General features: G+C 46.8%; 1 protein-coding gene across 2 annotated transcripts in view; it reads left to right on the top strand.

Moving 5' to 3' along the window:
- The window catches only part of RELN (reelin), a 2,335,047-nt gene that overhangs the window by 1,432,970 nt on the left and 878,094 nt on the right, over nt 1-23,983 (top strand). For both annotated transcript variants that reach the window (XM_069628072.1, XM_069628071.1), the window contains exon 15: nt 10,023-10,151. In XM_069628072.1, the coding sequence (XP_069484173.1) occupies nt 10,023-10,151 (129 nt within the window). The remainder of the gene's footprint in view (nt 1-10,022; nt 10,152-23,983) is intronic.

The raw sequence follows: 23,983 nt of genomic DNA, 5'->3' as shown, positions 1-23,983 counted from the left end.
CTTTGAGCCTATGGCCACTTCGGCCATGGAATTCATATTGTGGAAGTTGGCCTTCTTAATTGCTATCACGTCAGCTAAGAGAATCTCAGAACTGCAAGCGTTGGTCGTAGACCCTCCGTACCTAAGATTCTTTAAAGACAAGGTGGTTCTGGCAACTAATCCTACTTTCGTTCCGAAAGTTCCTACAGTGTATCACAAACACTGGTCCATTGTCCTCCCTACTTTCTTCGCGACCCCATCATCGGCAGCGGAAAAAGCTCTTCATGCCTTGGACGTTAAGAGGGCCCTAAAATTTTACCTACATCGTACACAAGAACTCAGGTCTACTCGACAACTGTTCATCGCGTATGGTCCGTCGACGAGAGGAAATGCAATTTCTAAGCAAGGACTGGCTCGGTGGGTCTCGTCGACGATTGCGTTTTGCCACTCCAAGGCCGGAAGGCCACTGCAAGGGCATCCTAGAGCCCATTCTACAAGATCAACGTCTTCTTCAGTAGCATTATGGGCATGAATTACGCTAACGGACATATGCCAGACTGCGGCATGGTTGGTGCCCCACACGTTCACCCGCCACTACTGCCTTGCGAGGCAGCATGCGGGCGAGGTGCAGATGGGAAGAGCAGTCCTGCGCCATCTGTTTCAATAAGGTAAGCTCTACACTGTGGAGAGTTTTTCTACCTATTGGTGACCGTATGCTTTATTGAGATACAGATATATGGGTAAACTTATGTCTTGTGCACCTATGCATTGTGTGTTTTTTGGTGGGTGTATGTTGCATTGCATTCTCACCGCCATCTTCCAGTTTACTCCTATACAATCTATTCTAAGCATGTGAATCCATGAAAAATACCAATGCTGGAGAAATGGAGTTACAGTAAGAAACTATTCCATACAGGGACATATAGCCTTTTCTCTTTCTTTTCACAAAGAATAAAAGTCTTTAGCAACCACCATGCCACCTTTGTGTCATTCTCCTTCTTCTGCACCCTTACACTGGACTAAAGCTAGCCTGCCTTAGTAGTCCAACCCCTGCTCTTGAACGTAGTGGACTTTCCGTTTCTGATGTTACTCCCAAAGTGCTTTGCTGTAGAGGAAGTGGAGGGGACAGGAAAGAGAGAGTAAGAGAGAGATAGATAGAAACAAAATGGTGGATGTCTCCTTCCATTGGCCAGAATGGTCCTGCCTACTCTACTCCTGCCCCTTCTCTCATCACTAAGAACAAGGAGCTTTGGAGATGAAGTACCCCGGTGTAAAGCTACTCGTGTTGAATGGGTGTGCTCCTTTGATTCCTGGGTCCAGGAAAGCTGCCTGCTGTGTGACTGTCTCTGGCTGAGGGTGTTAACTTGCCCTCACAAAGAGATCAAAGAAGAGACCCGGTCCTCCAGGTTCCTGTCCAGCTATTTGGCTGTCTCTACATAGTTGACCAGAATAGACATCACTTTCCACAGCAGAGCTGACTCAAAGAAGCTGACACATGTGCAGTATCAATTTGGATGTAGCAGCCATGATTATGAGTAGTACCATGCACCATACCTAAACTCAGGCATATCTTTATTTTAGAGTTTACCCTGCATCCCCTTGGGTTACTTATGATTGTAGTTTTGGTATGGGGGCATATCTCAAATGCCGCCCCTGCACTGCCCAGTCTTGGCTGTTGCTGCGGCTATCGAGTGTAATCTTGTGACCTTTGAATCTGCTCTACGCCACGAGTAGAGCAAGCGTTGCCGATCAGGCTACTGACAGGCTACTGACACAGCAGCGCAAAAGTACACTAATTGTTTGGCATGGAGTTGACAAAAAAAGGAGAATTGGGTTAGTAGATTACCCTTTTGGAGATGGAGATGAAATTGCCTGCATCATTTTATATAGTAATAAACGTTTAAATAAGCCACAGATTTTCACCCTTGCCAGATGTCAATTCATCACATATGCTGTAACACCTACCCTCAAAGCCTCAGCACAGATCTGTGTCTTGTATGTCTACATTTTGCTCCTGCAGAGATCACTTGAAGACATGGAGGTATGCATGGAACTTAAGCTCTGTTATTAAGCATTAAACCTTCAGGCAAGCATCGAGTAGAGTAGCTTCTTGAGTTGCCCTAGAAGTAAATGGTAAGGCAGGGCTGCTGCTCACATATTCCTCAAACAGAAATAGGCATATGGCCTTCACACTATCATATCTTTCTTACATAATTTATAATACGCGTGTTTGCATGAATGCTGGTTGGGCTTGCACCATTCTGTTAATATTGTTTTCTTCACGATCAGCATTGCTCATCTCTTCACTAAACTTATACTGCATGGGAATAGGATGTTGTGGCAATTGACGATGGAACTGTATGCAATAATGTTTGTTGTTTATATTGTTCATTGTTTAAAAATGGTGTAAGATTTGATTTTAAACCAAATCAAAATAAATAAATAAATTAAAAATATAAAGAAATAGAAAGTTATCTGTTGCTTTTGCAAAAGAGTTCCCTTTCTTTTTTCCAAAGGAGCTATGATTATTTCTGTTTATCCCTTTGGGGAAATGGGTTGTGCGGCACGTGGGCATTAGACCTGGGTTCTAATGGCAATAACACCCGAGATGCGGCCCTCATTGATCTTGGGCCTGCTGGGCTGTTACCATGTGGTAGAGCCTGCAGCCTAGGACATAACTCTGTAAGTAACATGGCTGTGTTTCTTATCATACAAAATAATACTTTCTTTAGATAAGCTACTGTGGCACAATTTCGCTTGTGTGCAGTTGGTAGGGGAAAATGTTTAGAAATGTAAGCAAAACATTTAGAAGGTGTCCAGATTTGGTGGTAATGCACTGGTAAATCTGCTAAATTACAGCCAGACTCGTTTCCAGTTACCGCCACTCGGTCCTGCGGGTTTACCATGATTTTATGAGTGGTGGGAGGCCGGTGTTAATCCCCATTTTTTGGAGTCCATAGGACTCCATGGGAATTTTGGCAGAATTGCAGCAAGCAGTAATTACCCTACAGTAATCCCACTGATTTTTTTACCTTACAGGGGAGGATTCGCCTCGAGCATGACGCTGGTGGTAAATCCTCCACTTCAAGGTCAAAACCAGAATTCAACGGTGCGTCAAAAGTGGCAGTAACTATGTTATTGCCCAAAAAGGTGGTGGTAACAGAATTACAATCTTGTAATGAGGCCATTAATTGTGATGCTGAGAATGATTTTTATTAATCATGTTCCATGTCGCAACGCAAATATAGACTCATGGGTATTAAACTCTGAAACATTGTCTGTGCCCAATGTTCCGTTTACCCAAGGTATATATGCCTGGTATTGTTCTTTCTAGGCCCACTTCAGTGGGGAGCTCAAACCCTGCGTTGGCGAAACTTTGAATAGCAGCTCTACTGTTTCAATGAAGAGCTGGTAGTTGAAAGCCAAAATGCAGTGCCAAAACATATTGTGTCCTCCAACGTATTCCTCATTTTAGATGTATTCCATCCAGCTTTTAGCTGCTTCGGAAAAGAAATTCGGCAGAGGGCGCCGTGCTTCGATGTCGTTGTGTCGATGGTCCCTCAAAGGACTCCGTCGAGGGTGACATCATCGGGCATACAAGTAGCACGCACAGTGCCCGTTGGCCTCAGTTTCGTTTTTCCACGGTACATGTTGCTTCGGAGATTCGGCGCGCCTCGAGTTCTGTGACGCAGTGAATATTTTCAGAGAATATGGATATGTCCTTGTCATCGACACCAACCCGCGATCGGGTTTCAAAAAATGTCAATCTTGCGGTGGAAAATGTCTACCACGGACCCGCATCGAGAATGTCTGTGTTGTCTCGGGGCAGGCCACAACATGGAGGCCTGTACGAAGTTTCAGGCGATGACGGGGAAGGCCTTGCGAGAGAGGAAGGAGAAACTACAGGTAGGTCGTAAATCTGACCGAAAAGCCTCTAGCGTCGAGTCGAGGTCCCGTAAGGAGAAATCTCCTCGACGCGAAAGGCATCGGTCCAGGTCCCGAAGCGATTCCCATCGCTCGTCGTCTTCGACAAAGAAATCGAAGAAAAGACGACACAGGTCCCCCTCCACCTCATCCTCGGACGAATCCCCGGAAAGAATGAAATGCCCCACAAAACATTCTTCCTCCGAAGAGTGGGAAGCATTCAAAATTAAAATGATGGAGGTGTTTGAAAAAGGGAAGCCTCAGTCCGCGCCTTCTCCGGAAGCTGGCCGGGAGTGTCATCGCTACGACACACAAGCGCCCTCGAGCCCGGGTGATTGAAGAAGGAAGGATCGAGAACCTTCCAGGACGCCGAGTGAAAAAAAAAACGCTTGAGTCGAGTCGACCGTTGAGGTCACCGACGCTGCCCAAAACCCGACACACCTCGAAGGGCAAATCTTCAAAGAGCGCCTCAACACCCTCGAAGCCGACGCCGTCGACGAGCACTATTCTGTCAGCGTATCAACGCCCTTGTCGACATCGACCCCGAAGCCCTCGGCGCCAAAGGTTCCAAAGGCTCCAGTTCAACCAACTCGACCTGAAGTGAAGGCTGCAGAGCCTGTAAGACCTTCAGGGTCCACTAACACACCTCCCCAGCCTCTCCTAGAAAAGGTTTTTAAACCTCTTCCTAGGAAGGAATTTTTCAAGTCCTTGACCTCAATTTTTGAGGAACAGGAGAGACCTGATGAGGAGAATGTGCCTTTTGGACTGGAATATGGTGCACCAAATGTCCCAGAATGCCTGATTTCTGAAGAAAGCAGGATGGGGGACCTGGTGGAATCCTTACATAATGCAAGTGGCATCGATACATCTCCTGAAACAGATTTTGGCAGGCCAGAACCAGGAGAGCATGCCAGTCCCTCATACTGCCAACTAATGAAAAAAGTGGTTGATTATTTAGGATGGGCTAGACCACCAACCCAGTTCATCCAGGATGATTTGACTGATATATTGGACCATGGCCCCACCGAAGATCCAGTCCTACCCTTCCATGTAGCCTTGCAAAATAGGGTGGCCAAAAATTGGGAGACTCCGGATTCTATTCCTCCAGTGAATAAATCCCTTACTTCAAAATACCGCCCTGCCAGTAGCGACCCCGGCTATCTGTCTACACATCCCACTCCTGAAAGTCTGGTGGTCCAGGCAGCCACAGCTTCAAATAAAATTGCGTCCCCTTCTATCCCTCCGGACAGGGACGATAAGCGTGTGGATGGCTGGGCACGTAAGGTATTTTCAGCTGGGAGTATTGCGTTAAAATCAGCCAACTCCACATGTGCCTTGGCAAAGTTTTCGTACACTCTGTAGGAGTGCATTGCAATGGTGGCGGAGCACATACCAGAAGGGGATGAAAGGGAAGGTTTCCTAGCCATTGTTAGAGATGGAAAGGAAGCCATGCAGGAATCCCTGCAATCTGGATTGGACACTGTAGATAGTGTGAGCAGGTTCATGGGTACTAGCACTGTAATACACAGATGTGTGTGTTTGCGGAAGTCGGGTTTTGCACCAGATGTACAGGACCGCCTTCTGAACATGCCCTTTGACGGGTCTCACCTTTTTGGCAGCAAGGCTGACAAGAGCCTTGAGAGGTTGCAGACCTCAAAAGCAGCTTCGAAATCTTTAGGAGCTGCTATTAGGCAACCTCAGCCTTTTTGTGCGCCAGGACAATCTTGGACGGGACGATCCTATCGTTACTACTCCTCATATGGAAAGGCGAGAGGAATGGCCAGTCAAAGTGGCCAGAAAAAGGCCACTCGTGGTGAACAAGGAAAACGTGCAAAGCCAGCTCCAGCTACAGCCTTTTTGCCATCAGCGGCTACAGCAACCGCCACAAAACCACTTTGAGGACTTGCATCACAAGACACCTGTGGGAGGCAGGCTGTCACAGCATCTGCAAGAATGGCAAGCCATTACTTCAGATGTTTGGGCTCTAGAAATAATAGCCCAAGGTTACTGCCTTCCTTTTCTAACGCAACCTCAAAGCAATCCACCAGGGAGACACCCTTTGAAGTTTTCAGACTTGCTCCTACAGCAGGAAGTTCTAACCCTGCTGGAGAAAAGTGCTATAGAGCCAGTACCTGTAGCGGAGAGGAACAAGGGATGGCACTCTCTGTATTTTTTGATTCCCAAAAAGGACGGAGGACTGAGACCCATCTAGGACTTAAGAAACTTGAACAAGTTCCTCAGGAAGGACAAGTTCAAGATGGTCACTTTTTCTCAGATCCTTCAGGCCCTCCAACTTCAAGATTGGTTGGTGTCATTGGACATCCAGGATGCTTATTTTCATGTGCCAATTCACCTCAAGCACAGAAAATACCTGAGGTTCGTAGTTGGTGACTGACACTATCAGTTTCGAGTCCTGCCATTCGGATTGACCTCCGCCCGAGGGTCTTCACCTAGTTGATGGTGGTGGTGGCAGCGCACCTCAGGAAATGGGGGATTCACATTTACCCATACCTGGACGATTGGTTGATCAGGGCACGTTCTGCCGAACAAGCACTAGATCATCTGAAAGTCACCTCAACATCCTCCACAGACTGGGCTTCTCCCTCAATTTCAAGAAGTCACAAATGACACCTTCCCAACAGCTCAAGTACATAGGAGCTGTATTGGACACATCCTTGGGAAAGAGCTTGCCTCCCAAGTCAAGGGCTCAAGACATTCTTCAGATGGTTTCCAAATTCCAAAATGCCCAAAATCTCCAGGCCTACGACTTCTTAAGGTTGCTCGGCCTCATGGCATCCTGCATCTTCCCAGTGCCAGAAGCACGCCTGAGGATGAGATCCCTTCAATGGGCTCTAAAGACTCAATGGTCCCAGTTCTCAGGTCAAATGACGGATGTTCTTCAGATTCCGAACAAGGTTCGGGAGGATCTTCTGTGGTGGAATTGAACAGATAATATCCTAAAAGGGGAACAGTTTTGGCAGCCATGGCCATAGGTTACAGTAGTGACCGATGCCTCTCTCATGGGTTGGAGAGCTCATGCCAACGATCTGACAATCAGCGGTCACTGGTCTCCATCTGAGTCCAAACTACACATCAACCTTTTAGAGCTGAGAGCAATCAGACTAGCGCTGAAGGCTTTTCTGCCATCTGTCAGGGGAAAAATGTCCTAATAATGACGGACAACACAGTGGCCTAAACAAGAGAGGAGGTGTAGGGTCACTACCTCTATGCAGAGAGGCAATGCAGCTCTGGTATTGGGCAATTCAAGAAGGAATCTCCTTAACGGCAGTCCATCTAGCCGGGGAGGAGAATATGACGGCAGACGCTCTGAGCAGGCAGAGCACAGTGTCCCACGAAAGGGAACTGCCTCAGGAAGTCATTCAGGAGATCTTCGCCCTTTGGGGAACCCCTCAAATAGACCTGTTTGCGACCGGAATCAACCAGAAGTGCGAAAGGTATTGCTCAAGGGAATTTCCCCCGAGAGGAGCCCTAGGGGACGCTTTCGTGGTGGAGTGGAACTTCCGACTACTATACGCATTCCCTCCGATTCCCGTCATTCCTTAGGTCATCAGGAGACTGAGACGGTTCGGAAACCTCATGATCCTAATTGCCCCAGATTGGGCCAGGAGAACATGGTACCCGGACCTTCTAGACATGCCCATCTGTCCCCCGGTCCGTCTTCCTCAGAGAGAGGACCTTCTCTCTCAAAAGGAGGGTCAGGTTCTCCATCCAGAGGTCAAGATTCTCAACCTTCACGCTTGGTATCTGAAAGGCTGAGATACAAGGATTGGGACCTTCCAGATGACATCATGGAGGTGTTGCTTTCGGCAAAAAGACCAGCAACAAAATCTCTATACCGTTGCCGTTGGAAAAAGTTTTGCAACTGCTGCAGAGAAAACAATGTTGATCCTTTTCTATGTTCTATACCGGAAGTACTGTCCTTCCTCTTGTCCCTAGCACATAGAGGTCTAAATGTGGGGACCATAAAAGGTTATCTTGCAGCGCTTTCCATCTTCAAGCACTCGTCTGAAGAATGCTCCTATTTCAAAATTCCTTTAGTAATACAATTCTTAAAAGGACTCACCAATGTGTTTCCTCCTTATCCTTTCCAAGTACCAATTTGGGATCTCAATCTGGTTCTAAAATTCTTAATGTGTGCCCCTTTTGAACCCGTGCACACTTGTCCATTAAGATTACTGACATGGAAAACTGCTTTCCTAGTTGCTTTAACATCTGCAAGAAGAGTGAGCGAATTTCAGGCACTGTCTTCTGTGCCACCCTATACTGTGTTCCACGGGGACAGAGTGGTATTGAGGGTTACAGCCTCATTTTTGCCTAAAGTTGTGTCCGATTTTCATCTAAATCAGGAAATTGTTCTACCCGCATTCTACCCTCCACCTCATCCTAGTAAGGAGGAGGAAAGATTGCATAGGTTGGATCCGAAAAGAGCTTTTACATCTCTAGGCTCTCCAAGCTTGGAGAAGCTTAGAGTGGATAATCAACTTTTCATCGGCTACACCGGTAGGAAATTGGGTCAATCGGTGTTAAAGCAAACCATATCACGTTGGATTGTGCTTTGCATTTCGGAATGCTACAGATTAGCAGGGAAAGGCCCACCAGAGTGCTTAAGGGCCCATTCTACCAGAGGCATTGCCTCTTTGATAGCCCTTCAAAGAGGTGTTCCCATAAGATCCATTTGTGAAGCAGCAACCTGGTCGTCGCTGAATACTTTTTCAAAATTCTATAATCTGGATGCTTCCCAATCTAAGGAACTGAATTTTGGTAAATCAGTACTATATTCAGCCATTTGAAGGTATCAAAAAATCTACTCCCTCCTCCAGAGAATTGTCCATACTGCTTTGGGAGTCTATCTAAGATGAGGAATACGTTGGAGGACACAATCCACTCGAAGAACAAGTTACTTACCAACTGGTAACGTTCTTTCGATTGGATGTTCCTCCAATGTATTCCTCATCGCCCTCCCAGCCTACCCGTCTGTAGTTTTTTCCGGTTTATTGCCACTTCAACTCTCGCAAGGCTGATACCTGATTACCGGCACAATCTACACAGTAGACCAAAAGTGAGGTGGAAAAACAGAACTGAGGCCAACGGGCGCCGCGCATTCTACTTGTACACCCGATGACGACACCCTCGACGGAGGCTTTCCAAGGACCATCGACTCGATGACGTCGACGCGCGGCACCCTCTGCCGAATTCTGTTTCGTAAGCAGCTAAAAGCTGGATGGAATACATCTAAGATGAGGAATACGTTGGAGGAACATCCAATCGAAAGAACGTTACCAGTTGGTAAGTAAATTGTTCTTCTGGTACACCGCACGCTTCTACACAAAGCCTCCTCCCACACACACACCAGAAAAGCGCAGGATGGAATACTCTCTGAGGGGGGACCCCTATTTAAGAATATTAGAATCTAAGTTGCCAAAATGGTATCTGGTATTCCATTCAAACTTTATTTTCTGAAGGATGAAGGTTTGAAAAAAGTTGGAAAACACACCAGTTTCAAAAGCAAACCTGTGAAAAAGGTTGGGAAAAATAAGCAACCATTAAAAATAATGAGGAAGAGGTGTTTGCAGTGAGAAATGGGTGGGTGCCAAATCACTTTTACATTCAAAGAATAACTTTTTCTTCAGTGCAGAAGGGCATATAGTTTGGGAGATAGTAGGAGGAACGGCAGGCATGGCAAAAAGAGGCTAATTGGGGGTGGGGTTTGGGAGGGGGTGTCTCCTGTTATAATGTTAAGATAGAACCACAGGATGGGGAACTTAAATTGGAGGACAGGAGGGTGGTATGAGATCAGTAGAAGGAAAAGCACTTTAAACATAACATAAACAATTGAAGTGAACCAAGAAAAGAAAATGTTTCAAACTCCCATTTCGGGCCTTGGGGGTATAGAAATGAAAAGTCTATAAAAGGGTGTATTTGTCAACTTTCACTTTCCAGATTTTGTTCTCTTTCTCTGCTTTGTTTTTTTTTATTTCCTTCTTTTCACCGTAGATGATGGTAAATTGCTTAAAATTGGTGGTGGGCTTTTGTGGTTGGCTGGTGTTGGGCCTGGCTAAATTGCTCATCTTTATGTCTTTGTTGCCTTGCTCCATTAGCGTCAGCCTGGAGTTCTCCACCAATCACGGCCGCTCCTGGTCCCTGCTTCACACCGAGTGCCTGCCCGAGCTGTGTGCCGGCCCACACCTCCCTCACAGCACCATCTATTCTTCGGAGAACTACAGTGGGTAAGATACCTGCCTGCACGCACAAAGAGTTGTGGCGGGGCTGCACAAGGAGCTCGCTCTTACTTGCAGACATTGAACTTCAGACAGAATGCTAGCCCAGCTGGGGTTGCTATGTAACATGGGCCCTGGTGGGAGTGCTGACCTCGTTTCCCCCGTACAGAAAGGACACATGTTTAACAGCAAGCTTTTTGTTGCTTTAACTAGATGGTGCGTTTGCGATTGTGCTGTGTTCAGCAACTAACATTGGATTTTCCAGGGAGTTTGTCTTTTTTTTGGAGCACAGCTGTACATGTAAGCATGTCATTTTACTGAATGCAACCTTTGTAGACCAGATAAGCCTCGGGATGTATGATAATGTTGGGGAAAGTGGTGTACTTGTGTCTAAAACAACTATAATTAATAGCATTGTGCAGCAGTCAGTTGTTGGGGCCTGGTGTCGATTCACCTCACCATATAATCCATGTTACACAGTTAAATAATAAAAGAAACTGCTTACCCACCACCATCATTTGCATACACTATCACAATGCCCTAAAAGCTATACATTAAATCAATTTAACTCAGAAAAGACATTTGCCCACACTGTTAGCAAACAGCCTGTGTTGATTTTCTGTGTACCATAGTTCATGGCTGCAATACAGTTCCCATCAGCTCGAGGCAGGGAAATCAATAGTTAGGGATCCTGAGAGTCACAGTCCCAAACATCTGGGGTGCCGCCGGTTGCAGAACTCTGCTGAAACAGAGCTTTAAGGAGTCTGTGTATGTAAAGAGCAAAGGATTTGTGTATCTAATGTCCATGTAAGTAATCAGTGTAGGAAGGCGGGACGGAAACTGGTCCAGACACATTGGGCGCCATGATCCAGGTGAAGGGCTAGTGCAAGACCATGTGCTGCCGCAGGCGCATTGACATGGCCATTGTATGGGTAGCTTTTTTAACTAAACTTTCATGTCAAATCTCAATTTTACACCTATTTGTTTGATTTAGATATCAGTCCGGATTAACTAGTGGGTTTCTGAACTCATCCCGGCTTTCCCACATGGACACAGTATCATGAACCGTCGGACACGCCCCTTTTGGACCTCCTGGTCCTTGACACATCGGGGCTTAAACTCTGCTGTACTTCCAACATGGCCATTAATCACAGAACGCTGCCTACCAGCTTTCACATCCGACGTAGTACCTATTATGAAGAAGCCACGTCCCTGCGGCCCGCGCGTCTCAACGCTACTGATTGCTGTGGCTAGACGTGTGCTCCGTAGTTCGCCTTCGCTGAACTCTGTTGTTCCCTGGTTCCCGGACCCCCCGCTTCCTCCTACTATCCTCCTTCCTCCTTATCCTGTCTTGCTTCCCAGACTCCGTGTACCCGCCTTCGAGTACACCTCCTTCGAATCCTGGACTTCCTGGAGTTTCCTATTGACCCTGGACGTAGAAGCTGAACGAATGCTGGAACCCGAAGACGGCCGTACGGGGTTGTACAAAACCCGAACCATACGGTAGAAGACTCCTCCCAAGAATACCAGCAAGCAGCAAACTCGTGTGAGAAAGGGGGAAACCTGTGACAGATTGAGACGCCACCTAACTGAAGTTAATACAGATAATGGAGGCGGCCATTCATGATCTTATGCGCGGCAGGCAAGAACTAACGACCGAAGTACAAAACCTAAAGGCAGAGAATGCCGCATTAAAACAATTAGTCTTGTCCCGCGACTCCGCCATGAAAGAAAGCGTACTATTGGGCGGCATTGTGGACAAATACGATTCCTGTTTAGTCCTTTTTACCTTTAAGCCCTATTATTTCTCTACTCCCAGGGCTAAGGTGGGCTTTATTATTTCGCACCTTTCCGGGAATGCATTAACCTGGGCCACACCTTTAGTTAATGCCGGAGATGCCCTCCTGGATGATTATGACAGATTCATTCAAGCTCTTAAGACCATGTTTGACCGCCCATAACAGGTCTATAGTGCTCAGGAATGTCTACTCGATTTCCAACAAGGCTCCCAGCACATGCTCACATATGTAACCTGGTTTAAACAAATGGCTAAAGAAGAGGATTGGTCCTCAGAAGCCTGCTTCACTCTTTTTTTCGAAGAGGGCTAAATGAAGACATCAAGGATGAACTAGCCAGAGTGGCTCACCCAAGTTCATTCCAAGCCCTTATGGATCTCGCTCTGCAGATTGACTTCCGCATCCAGGAAAGGAAGGCAGAGAAAAGGAAGACCAAGATACCCTTCCAGAAAATCCCTATAGAGACCTCCTCGAAGTCTGATTCTATTCCTGCCCCTAGTAACGAACCCGAACCCATGCAACTAGGGGCTTTCCGTGGACCCATAGCCCCCCAAGAAAGGATGCGAAGGATCCATACGGGGTTATGCATGTATTGTGCCTCGGACATACATTTAGTGAGAGAGTGTCCTATAGCCCCTCCACGGCGTTCGGGAAATGCCAGCTCCCGATCCTAGATGGAGCACAGTTTCGGGAGAGAGATGTTTGCTCCACATCTATTCCATCCTTGAACTCTCCTGGACAAAGCAGTCTGGTAATATTACAGGCCTTTCTATCGCCATCCAAGAAGGAAACCTACCCCATTTTGGCATTGGTGGTTTGTGGAGTCATGGGAATATTCATAGATCATGATTGGGTCTTTAAACACCATATTCCATATGAAACCCGAGATATCATGCAACCCGTAGAAGCAATCGATGGAAGACCCCTTTCTTCAGGACCCATAACCCTTCAAACCAAGGAAATTGAGCTCACAATAAACCACCATCGAGAGAAGATAAAGTTTGACATCATAAAGTCTGCCCATTACCCAATGGTTTTGGGTATGCCCTGGCTACAAAGACACAACCCATACATCAACTGGGCAGCAGGTTCCTTGTTTCTGGGTTCCGAACATTGCATGTCTCATTGCTTACTCCTGGATTCCGCTCCGACACCATCGGAAGGAGCTTCGGCAGACCATCAAGGCCCGCTCACAGTCTCAAGTATCATCCAGGTTCCTAAAGTCTATCAGGAATACGCCGATGTGTTCTCTTCTGCCATTGTTCAAGCCTTACCTCCTCATAGACCCGAAGACTGTGCTATTGATACCGAACCTTCAGCTGTGATTCCTTTTTGAAGGATGTTCATCTTATCCGAACCTGAGAAAAGGGCCCTCCGTGAATACCTAGATACTAACCTTGAAAATGGCACCATACGACCATACAAATCCCCAGCCGGAGCTTCACTGTTTTTTTTCCAAAAAAGGATACCAATGAGCTCAGACCTTGTCTTGATTATCAAGGTTTAAATCAGTGCACCCTGAAAGATCGCTATCCATTGCCCTTGATCTCAGATATCCTGGAAGCAGTAAGAGGAGACTTAATCTTCACTAAATTGGATCTCAGAGGTGCCTACCATCTGATCCGTATTAGAGAGGGAGACGAATGGAAGACAGCCTTTAGAACACCCTTTGGTCACTTTGAGTACTTGGTCATGCCCTTCGGACTTGCAAATGCCCCAGCGGTCTTCCAACGCTTCATGGATCGGGTGTTTTCAGATATGTTATTCCTCTTCGTCATTGTGTATCTGGACGATATCTTAATATTTTCTAACAAACATCTTAAGCATGAGGAGCATGTTAAGGCAGTGTTACAACGGCTATGTGAACACAAGCTCCTGGCTAAACCTGAGAAGTGCATTTTCCATGTCTCTACTGTTCACTATCTAGGATTTGTCCTTAGCCCAGAAGGTATTGGAATGGATCACTCCAAGGTAAAAGCCATACTATCCTGGCCTACTCCTACTACCGTGAAACAAATCCAATCCTTCCTGGGGTTAGCTAACTTTTATCAGAAATTCATACCTTCCTTATCCGAGATAGTGCAACCAATCATTGCCTTGTTGAAAAAAGATACTCCCTTTCTTTGGAAAACAGCCCAAGAGGAGGCATTCCAACGGTTAAAGACAGAGTTTACACAAGCTCCAATCCTTGCTCAACCTGACATCAATCGATCTTTCCTAGTGGAAACAGACGCCTCTAACTACGCCATTGGAGCAGTTCTAAAACAGGAATTCGATGACAGCCTGGAACATCCCATTGCTTATCTTTCACGGACACTAACTCCCAGTGAAACCCATTATTCTGTTTTGGAAAAGGAACTGCTAGCCATCCGTCAAGCCTTCACAGAGTGGCGTCATCTACTTCTAGGAGCAAAGCATCCTGTCCAGGTCCGCACGGACCATTGGAATCTTCAAGTTTTACAGGCTCTGGAATGTAGAAATAGCCGTCAAGCCCGTTGGGCCTTCTTCTTTGCCCAGTACCAGTTCCAGATTCATCATGTCCCTGGAACACAGAATATAATTGCTGACGCCTTATCTCAACGTCCCGACTATGAAACTCTTGAAGATCGGTCATTCCCTAAAATGTTTCCACATACGATATTCGTAGCTCAAGCAATCAGCCACCTGGACGATGTTCGGATACAAACCAAGTCCTCTGAACTATGGAAAGAATTTTCAGGAAAGAACCGATGGAATCTGAGAACAAAGGATGGATATCTTTTCAAGGATAAAGGTTTAGTCATCTGCACACAGAAACTACAGCAAAAGATAATAACCCTCTGCCACGATACCCTTCACTCTGGACATCGTGGCATCACAAACACCCTCCATCTAATACAAAGACACTTTTGGTGGCCGAGAATGAAAACTGACGTACGACTGTACATCCAAGCCTGTGCAGTCTGCAGTCAAAACAAACATGATAACAAAAGACCGACAGGCCTCATACTTCAGCCCACACTACCAACAACGCCCTGGGAAATTATTGCTACGGGCTTCATTGTGGAATTACCACCTTACAGGGGGTACACGACTATCATGGTCACCATAGATTTATTCACTCATATGGCTCATTTTACACCATTATATAAGCTACCTTCTTCCTCAGAACATGCTGGAATCTTCCTGGAACACATATTTAGACTTCATGGACTCCCTTTCAAGATCATATCAGACAGAGGACCTCAATACATATCTCAATTTTGGAAACACCTTTGCCGTATACTAGGAATCCAACGTGCCCTCTCTTCAGGGTATCATCCACAGACTAATAGAGCTACCGAACGTGTGAATCAAACCCTGGAACAATATCTTCGTTGTTTCACTACCAGGGTCCAGGACGATTGGTCACTTCTAATACCTGTGGCTGAATTCTCCTATAACAATTTGGATCACTCGGCTGTCAAGACGAGCCCCTTTTTCTGCAGCCAAGGATTTAACCCTTCGGTGCTACCTTCCGTCATCCCACATCCTATACCTGTTCCTACAGTTGATTCCTGGATCGAAACACTCATCAATGTATAGAAGTATGCCAAAGAGCGTTTAGAAAGGGCCCGAACTCATGCCAAGCATTATGCGGATTCCAAGTGAAGACCAGGTCCCTCCTACGCAGTAGGAGATGAGGTCTGTCTATCCTCGAATCTACTGCCCCGACATCTACGACTGAATAAACTGGCTCCCCGGTATTATGGGCCCTTTCCCATAAAAGAAATCATTAACCCAGTGGCCTTCCGACTCAAATTACCAGACTCTTGGAAGAAAATGCCCCCAGTTTTTCATACGTCTCTAATGAAACCATACATCCAGTCCTCCGGACTACCCTCAGGCCCAATCCTGTACTTGTCAATAACCAACTGGAATATGAAGTGTCCAGAATATGCGACTCCAGATACAAACGTGGTCAGCTTCAGTACCTGGTTGAATGGAAGGGATACCCTCCCAGTGAACGCACTTGGGAACCAATCTCAAACTTAAATACCCCCAGATTACTCAGAAGGTACGATCTCATACACCCGGGCAAACCCGGTGGGACGGGTTTTCAGAGCAGGCATGCTGTCATGAACCGTCGGACACGCCCCTTTTGTATCTCCTGGTCCTTGACACATCGGGGCTTACACTCTGCTGTACTTCCACCGTGGCCATTAAACACAGAACGCTGCCTACCAGCTTTCACATCCGACATAGCACGCTCTATAAAGAAGCCACGCCCCCGCGGCCCCGTGTGTTCCAACGCTACCCCGCAGCCCCGCGCGTCTCAACGTTACTGATTGCTGTGGCTAGACGTGTGCACCGTAGTTCGCCTTTGCTGAACTCTGTTGTTTCCTGGTTCCCGGACCCCCGCTTCCTCCTACTATCCTCCTTCCTCCTTATCCTATCTTGCTTCCCGGACTCCGCGTACCCGCCTCCGAGTACACCTCCTTCGAATCCTGGACTTCCTGGAGTTTCCTATTGACCCTGGACGTAGAAGCTGAACGAACGCTGGAATTCGAAGACTGCCGTACAGGGTTGTACAAAACCCGACCCATACGGAAGAAGACTCCTCCCAAGAATTCCAGCAAGCAGCGAACTCAGGTGAGAAAGGGGGAAACCTGTGACACACAGTGTATGCATTGTTTGCCTTAATGCCCCTATATACTAGGATGAAATAAAGGCAGAGGGGTTCTAGCATATATGCCTGCTACTCGGGTTACAGCACAGTTAAAGTTCATGATAATCAGATTGGGACACCTTGGTTGATGCATGCAGGTATTTCCATCCCGAGAAGGTGCTGTGTCGGCTGCGTGGCATTTTGTCCCTTGAGTTCCACATCTGATGGAGTACGGAAACTGCCCTCCTCCGAGGTATAGCCATGCTACTGTGATTGTTAGGGACCATTCATCTTCTAAGTAGTCAACCCATGTTTGCGCCTCTGCAGTGATTCCTCTGCCGTTAAGTTTATGGGGTCAACAGATCGCGCACAAGTGTAAGGTGGGTCTGAAATGTTGCTTTTAGAGGTGACCGAGGAAATGCTTGATTTTTCTTCAAAGACTTTTCTTATTCCTAGTTTTCTGTGTCCATGAGCAATTTGTGGGATGGTTAGCAAACATACCAACAGGCTCTGAGCAAATCATGTCATCTTCTGGTCACGACAAAGGTGAAAAAACAACTGTGTAGCATTATTGAGGACAGTTTGTGGATTAGTCGCTTTCAACTTTTGCTTGCGAAGGCATGGTAATTAACTCCCTATTTCTTCTGATACTAATCACTGCGAAATGTGTTTTGGCTCCAATTTAATTGTTTCGTCATAAAGGAAAACCTCAGGTGAAGTAACAGGGTGGCAGTAAGTCCAACCACACTAACGCCAAAAATATTTTATGCACTCTGACTGCTGCGCTCCAGTGTCGAATCGCCCTGTGCCCGCTCTCCTGAGTTATTCCACATTAATCACTCGATTTTAGGGTGCTGTTTGGAGCTCGATCCATCTGGTATCAGCCTTTTACATGCAAGGTTTCTCTGGTCTGACTCTCGCGGATACGATAAAGGGAAACCATTTGATTCATTATGTCCCTATGAGTGTCATTGAAACAAATTCAGCAGCTAATGAAATGCAATTCGTTGACATATGGCTACTACATATGTCACTGGATTTGAATCTCCAATATATTTAGCATTTGTTGAACTGTCAAGGGTGCTTTACCTGATTGACAAAGTATTAGGGTCATTTAGATTGGGTAAATATGAATAATATTTGATATCTTCTGACCCACTCACATCTATCCTTTCTGGTCACTTATGATTTTGGAAACGACCAGTTTTCCAAACCATACTCACTCCAAGCTCAGCGACCTTCATTGGATCCTCAATTCCGATTTCAATGTTTTCAACGTTATCACCTCAGTAGACTCAACTAACTATTATCCTATTGATGTCGACCTAGAGAACAGATAAACTGCTTGTATTATGTGGATGACCATGATTTTAGATCGCACACCGATCGGTCTCCATCGCTCCCTACAGTCCCTCCATGGGTATGCTAGCGACCTTGGCCTCAGTCCTAATGCCGCCAAAACCAAAATAATGCTTTGTGGGAGGGGGCATATGGTACTCCATTATTTAATTGGCAGCTTGGTGGGGCTAGACTTGAACAAGTTTGGGAATAGAAATACTTGGGTATTTGCATTAGACCCACCATGCCATCATTGTACCTGGCTGATGGAATATCACACAAGACCTGGCTTAAGTTGCTTTACTTAGAAGAAACATTAATGTACATGATGGTCGTTCTACATAGGCTAAAATTACAGTTTATAAATCCTCAATCATTCCGGTAATGTATGCTCTAGAAGTGTTCCCAAACAAAGCGGTTGCCTGGCTACCGAAGCTAGAGGGGAAAATCTTGCATTCACTTTTGAATATTCCGTCTGGTGTTCCGGTGGAGGCGATTAGGCTCGAACTAGGCCTCCCCTCCTTAATGTCATCATGATATTTGGCGACATGCAAGTTTTGGACCAAGATTCATTATGGCCTTGCAGGAGTGGATTCCTTGTTCGGCCAGACTAGCAACCACCCTATAAGGTTCTCTAAGAGTGTGTGATATAGGGACCTGGAGGCAACGGTGAAGTTTTACCTGACTTATATAGGGTGTTTAGTCTCCCTGAATCCTGGTTGGATTTTAACCTAGCCAAAATACAAGAAAAATCTAGGTTCCACGAGGTAGGACAAGCCCTGCCCCATTTATCAGGTCTTCGGAATTTGAGCTGTATTCTCACCAAGCGTTCTTGATAGGCCGTCCTAAAAACTACACCTACTAGCCTGATGCAGATTTATTCTTTCGCTTTGTCTACAGACGCTCCCAGTTTTAGAAAATACTGGGGCCTGGTTGGGTATCCCCCGTGAAGACAGACTATGGAGACTGTGCGCCAAACAGGTCGAATCTGCCCGACAAAATTTGACGCAATGTGAGGTATTGTGTATGGCCCTTGAGAAAGCATATAGCAATTTTTCACTTGCCACCTCGGACCAAGTCTGGAGGCCAATTTTTGGGGCTTAGCCACTGGTGAAACCCCTGCGGCGGGTTTCCATATTTGGCAGCTGGTAGCCAGCAGAAATACCACTACCATTACAGAATTAAGATGCTATAACATTGATTTTAAGGGGATGGAATAATTGTATTTTGAAATAGCATGATTTTAATGAAACTTATGGTTTTAGGAGTAATCGTTCACAAGAATTGTATAGAGTAATTTCCCTGTATTTTAATGTGCTTTGTAATAGAGTGTCAAAGGTCACTATTGTAACCAAAGGCACTCACTAAATAAAAAAATATAAAAAAGAACAAATAAAAGCCAACATCTGTTGGTCACATGAACACAGAGCAGGTTTGGTACTGAGGCTCTTGTCCCAGCTCAGCTAAACATGATGTTATCCTCATTGTCCTGGGATGGAACTCTTTATAAAAGGTCATGGGTACCTTCTTGTCTTGCTGTTATCTGCTCCTGTTAGCCCTGTTTTTCCTACGCAAACGTGCACCTGATGGATCCCTTATTAAGGTGTGCTCTTGTACTATATGAATAAGAATTTTAATTATCCACCCACCGTTAGCCAGGCCTTCCACATACTATCCGGTTCTTAACGCCTCACTGCTAATCTCTACAGGATGTATCTGCCGTGTACTGGGCCTGCCAATATAGACCTTGCACCCAGAAAGCCGCAGTTCTTTCGTGAAATGTCCGTCATTTGGCTACACTAGGCCAGTATCTGCAGGGTTGTGATTGGTGCTATTACCTGATACGGTAGTTCTTCTGGGAGATGCCAACCCCAACCCCTCTATTGATGCCCGAAATGCCCACTGATGCACATGTGCAGCTAAACAATGTGTTGACTGGCCATGTCAAGCAAACTCACACAGAGCGGTGTCCCTTCCATAAAAGGCAGCATGTTATTATTGGCAGTTTGGAAAGGTTTCGCACCATGGGTAGAGCTCTCGCTGCCCAGCGCAACCGGCAGTGTTTTCATCAGGCTGTGGGGGAGGATTTGTACAGTCCATCTTTAATTCCCGCGTTAATACAGTATCTGGCTTTGGTGCAATCTGTGTGCAATGCAGGAGGCCATTTTGCACCCGAGTATAGCTGAAAGCAGCATTTGATTCCAGGCAAACAGTACTGGGCAAAGGTTGTCACCAGTGTTTGGTTCTGGTTTGAGGTTCACACAGGCCCTCTCTATTGTATGGCCACTGCGGCTCTCTTCCTTCCTAAATCTTGAGTTGCGTCAGTGCCACGCTCATTTCAGATCATGTGACCGCCCAACATGTATTCAGGGGGGTTGCTAACAGACTCGACCATGAGGCTCCTTTCACCTGACCTCATGGTCCGGTCTTCTCTATGGAATCTGTGCCCTGGCATCGCATTTGAAAGCCCGGAAGCCCGAGAAGATTGTGATTGGCCTTCAGGTTTCATCATTATTTACTTTGGCCTTAATCGTGACCCGAATCCCATTCTGAAAATCTAGAAAGATGTTTACTGACAGATTTCTTCTAACTGGTATGAAATGTTTATCAGTGTAAAACATCCATTATGTGTGCTATTCCAATAAGAAAATCTACGGTTTAGCTCCATCTGAAACAATGTCCTCTAAAATTCCACCAAGAGCGACAAGATGCGCCTGGAATTAAGGAAATCTGCGGCCAAAAAGAGCCAATTAGCTGGCATGAAATCTGCTCCTGTTATATTGTCAAGGGGTGCTTAAAGCCCGTCCTCATTGCCCTCCGCGACCCCCTTCGCCGTTCTCTGCACTGACTCAGGTTGATATGTTTCTTAATAGCCCGGGTGAGTAATGGGCCTGCCCCCTTGTTTATGATTGCTCATTTGTAAATGATAAAGGGTGTTTCACATCTTGTAAATACAACATGTGGCAAGAGTGCGATTCAATGTGAACCTAATTTCATATTGACATTTAATTTCAGTCCAAAACCAGCTTTCGCAGCAAGTAAAGCCTCGGGCGTCAGCGGTAAATAATGCACGGGCCATTAATCTAATAACAGAACAGGAATAATGTGACTGAAACATGAACAATCTGGAGAGGGGCCGTGGGGGGCAGGGGTCGTTCAGTCATTCCAGAATGACGCTGTGGCCATTTAGTTAAAGGTATTAGCAAACAGCTTGGTGTGGATGCTTCTGTTCAGATGTAAACCCTGTGGTGTCCATACGTTTGAAAAAGGTCCCAGTGGAAAACCAGCGGTGTTAGCTGGTGGTTCACGACCCCAGTAGGGTCGCCTCTTGCCTGAAAGCACGCTCTTGAAAATAACCTTTTCAGCTCTATAGGAAACATTGGCATCTCCAACTGGTCCACGCTAACCACTTTCCCCTCTAGAAAGCGTGGCATACCAGACCACAGACCTTCGCGCCCCGCCCGGGAAATTGAAGCACGTGACCCCTGCTCGAGTCACTCGGTTAATGAGATCAAAGGGCATGAATTAACTCTTCCTGGGGCAAAATAATATGATATAAGTCCTCCCAGTGGCGATCAGACGACGCAGCACTGCTTCGTTCGATTCCTAGTGATAGTCTTGACATCCAAAGCATCGAATTCAAAAGCCTCGGGAAAAAAAATGCATCGGAAAAATGCATTTTTTTCTCTTTTTTTAATGGGGGTCGCCCCACCCCCGTTTTTTACCCCTTGAAACTCATTTTCATATAAAAAAAACCTTTACCTACAAAAAAATGCATTTTTTTCCGAGGCATAAATGTTATATTAAATGCTTTGTATTCGAGGGAATCACTGGATACCCTTTGTTCATTGGATCTTACAGGTACTCCGTCTCACCTGGCCAGCAACTGCAGCAGGGAGCTGAGAGATGGATCCATGCGCCAACCCCTTGCTTCATCAGTGGACCGGCGTTCAACTAGACTCACAGATTAGCCGATTACGCTGCCTGCCCGGATGACTATTGGGAGGGAAGGAGTAGAGTTCTTACAGAGCATCCTTGGGGAGAAACTCGATGGTCCCATCGCTAGGCAGTAAGCACCTATTCATTAATGTCAGCGGACATGGATGGCAGAAGCTCGAGCAAAAGCTTTAGTTGTGTCATTTGACACTAAGGAAACCAGTTCAGATTCCTGCTCTGAAGCCTTCTCACCCAACGTGTCTGAGAGGGCACAGGGAGGGGCATGGTGTTACAAGGGAAATGGCGGCGTCCCCTTTAAGGGGAAAGCGAAAGCAGGAACGGGGTGGGGGAGGGGTGGGAGGAAGGGGAGGCGAGAAAGAGGGAAGTCAGTAAGAGTTAAGCAATGAAGAGGTTAAGACGTATCCAGTGCCTGGTGTCTTATATGCAGGGGCTGCTGAAATGCATAAGAACTGGCGACGAAGCGAGATATTGACCCAGGCCACCGCCCGGGCGACCAGGAGGAGCATGCCTGCACCCAGCAAGGAGGGCCAAAGTGCAGCCGCGGTGTAGGAGAAGCACGGAGAGCTGAGGTGCTGCCGCAGCGAAGGAGGAGCACGGTGCCGCCGTCAGGAAGCAGACCAGCGCCAGAAACGAGACCCAAGGAAGAGGAAACACAGCGCAGCGGATCGCCCGCCCAGGAGGGCAGGAAATCAGTGGAGCCGCCAGTGGTCCAGCGAACCCAAGAAGAGACATGCGGCAAGAAGAAGCAGCAGCAGGACCACGCCGGGGAACCAGAAGACCACGTGTGCAGCATCTACCGGCTGCAGCAAGGTACGGAGACACGCGTAGGGGCGGACATGTGCAAGGAGGGCACGCAAGCCAGCCAGCCGTAATGAAAATAAACGGCAAATAGAGCCACGGGGAGCGCCGGCTGCACACAACACCAGTAAAACCACTTGAAAGCCAGGAGCAGAACTATAGAAAAAAGGCACAGCACTAATGCACAGACTGCCCAAAACCTTGATAAGCCACTTGAAAGCGAGGAGCGTACTCTCAGGGCACCGCACAGAGGGCTACCAATACTACAGCACAGACTGTTCAGAACGTTGCTAAACCACTTGAAAATGAGGAATATTACCAGTACACTGACACTGAAGCACAGACTGCCCAGAGCATTAATAAGCCACTTGCAAGTGAGGAACGTTGTCACAGAAGGCAGACAACTATCACATCCACAATAAACACTAGAAAGCGAGGACGGCCTACATAAAGCGGCTTAACCTGCCAGTGACACCGATAGAGTGGGGGTTCAATTGTGGAACACAACCCACAGTGGCCCACACCACAAGCGCACAGAGCACCATGACCGTGCCAAAGCAAGGACTGCCCGTTACTAACCGCGGCCAGCTACCAGCGACCAGGTAACCCAATGAGAAGCAAGTGAAACCCAAGATATGTCAGTCAGGAAACGCTGCAGTAGATGCTGCGGCACCATTCACTCCCGGAATAACCCCCACCAACCCGATATCATTCCTACGCTGCCCAAACCCATTCCCGCTGGAGCCTCAAGAAAATCAAGGTCAGAGATGGAAAGAATGGATGGACGAATTCAAAGAATTTATGAGAGCCGTAGGAAACCAAGATGCGCCAAACAAACGGACATCTTCACCAACCTCGTCGGGAAAGACATCAAGAGCGTCATTAAAACAATCTCACCACCTGAGAGGACGACATACCAAAGACTCGTTGACGCCATCAACAGCCGCCTAGTGGTTGTTCCCAATAGGGACTATGAATGCTACACTTTCAACCAATGCACTCAGATACCTCATGAAACGATAGGCCAGTTCATACTACGCCTCCAGAGAAAAATAACGTATTGTGACTTCGCGAACTTCAATGCCGATGAAGCCATCCCGCTGAGAGTCATCGAGGGATGCTTGTCCTCCCAGTTCAAGAAACACTTAATAAGAAGCCTGTACCCCTGCAGGAGATTGCGGAACTGGCGAGAGTATACGAGCGTGTGGATGTCCAAGCAGCTAACATAGAAAACCTGAAGAAGGCAGATGCGATAGCGGCCATCATCACCAACCCGCAAGGACAAGGACGCCAGCCTGGCACCACCTACAGACAAGACTCCTGGA

Source organism: Ambystoma mexicanum, chromosome 12, assembly GCF_040938575.1.
Source record: "Ambystoma mexicanum isolate Mex_15411 chromosome 12, UKY_AmexF1_1, whole genome shotgun sequence".
In the NCBI taxonomy this organism is placed as follows: Eukaryota; Metazoa; Chordata; class Amphibia; order Caudata; family Ambystomatidae; genus Ambystoma; species Ambystoma mexicanum.
The sequence above is the reverse complement of the archived record's forward strand: the minus strand, read 5'-3'. Positions and strand labels throughout refer to the sequence as shown.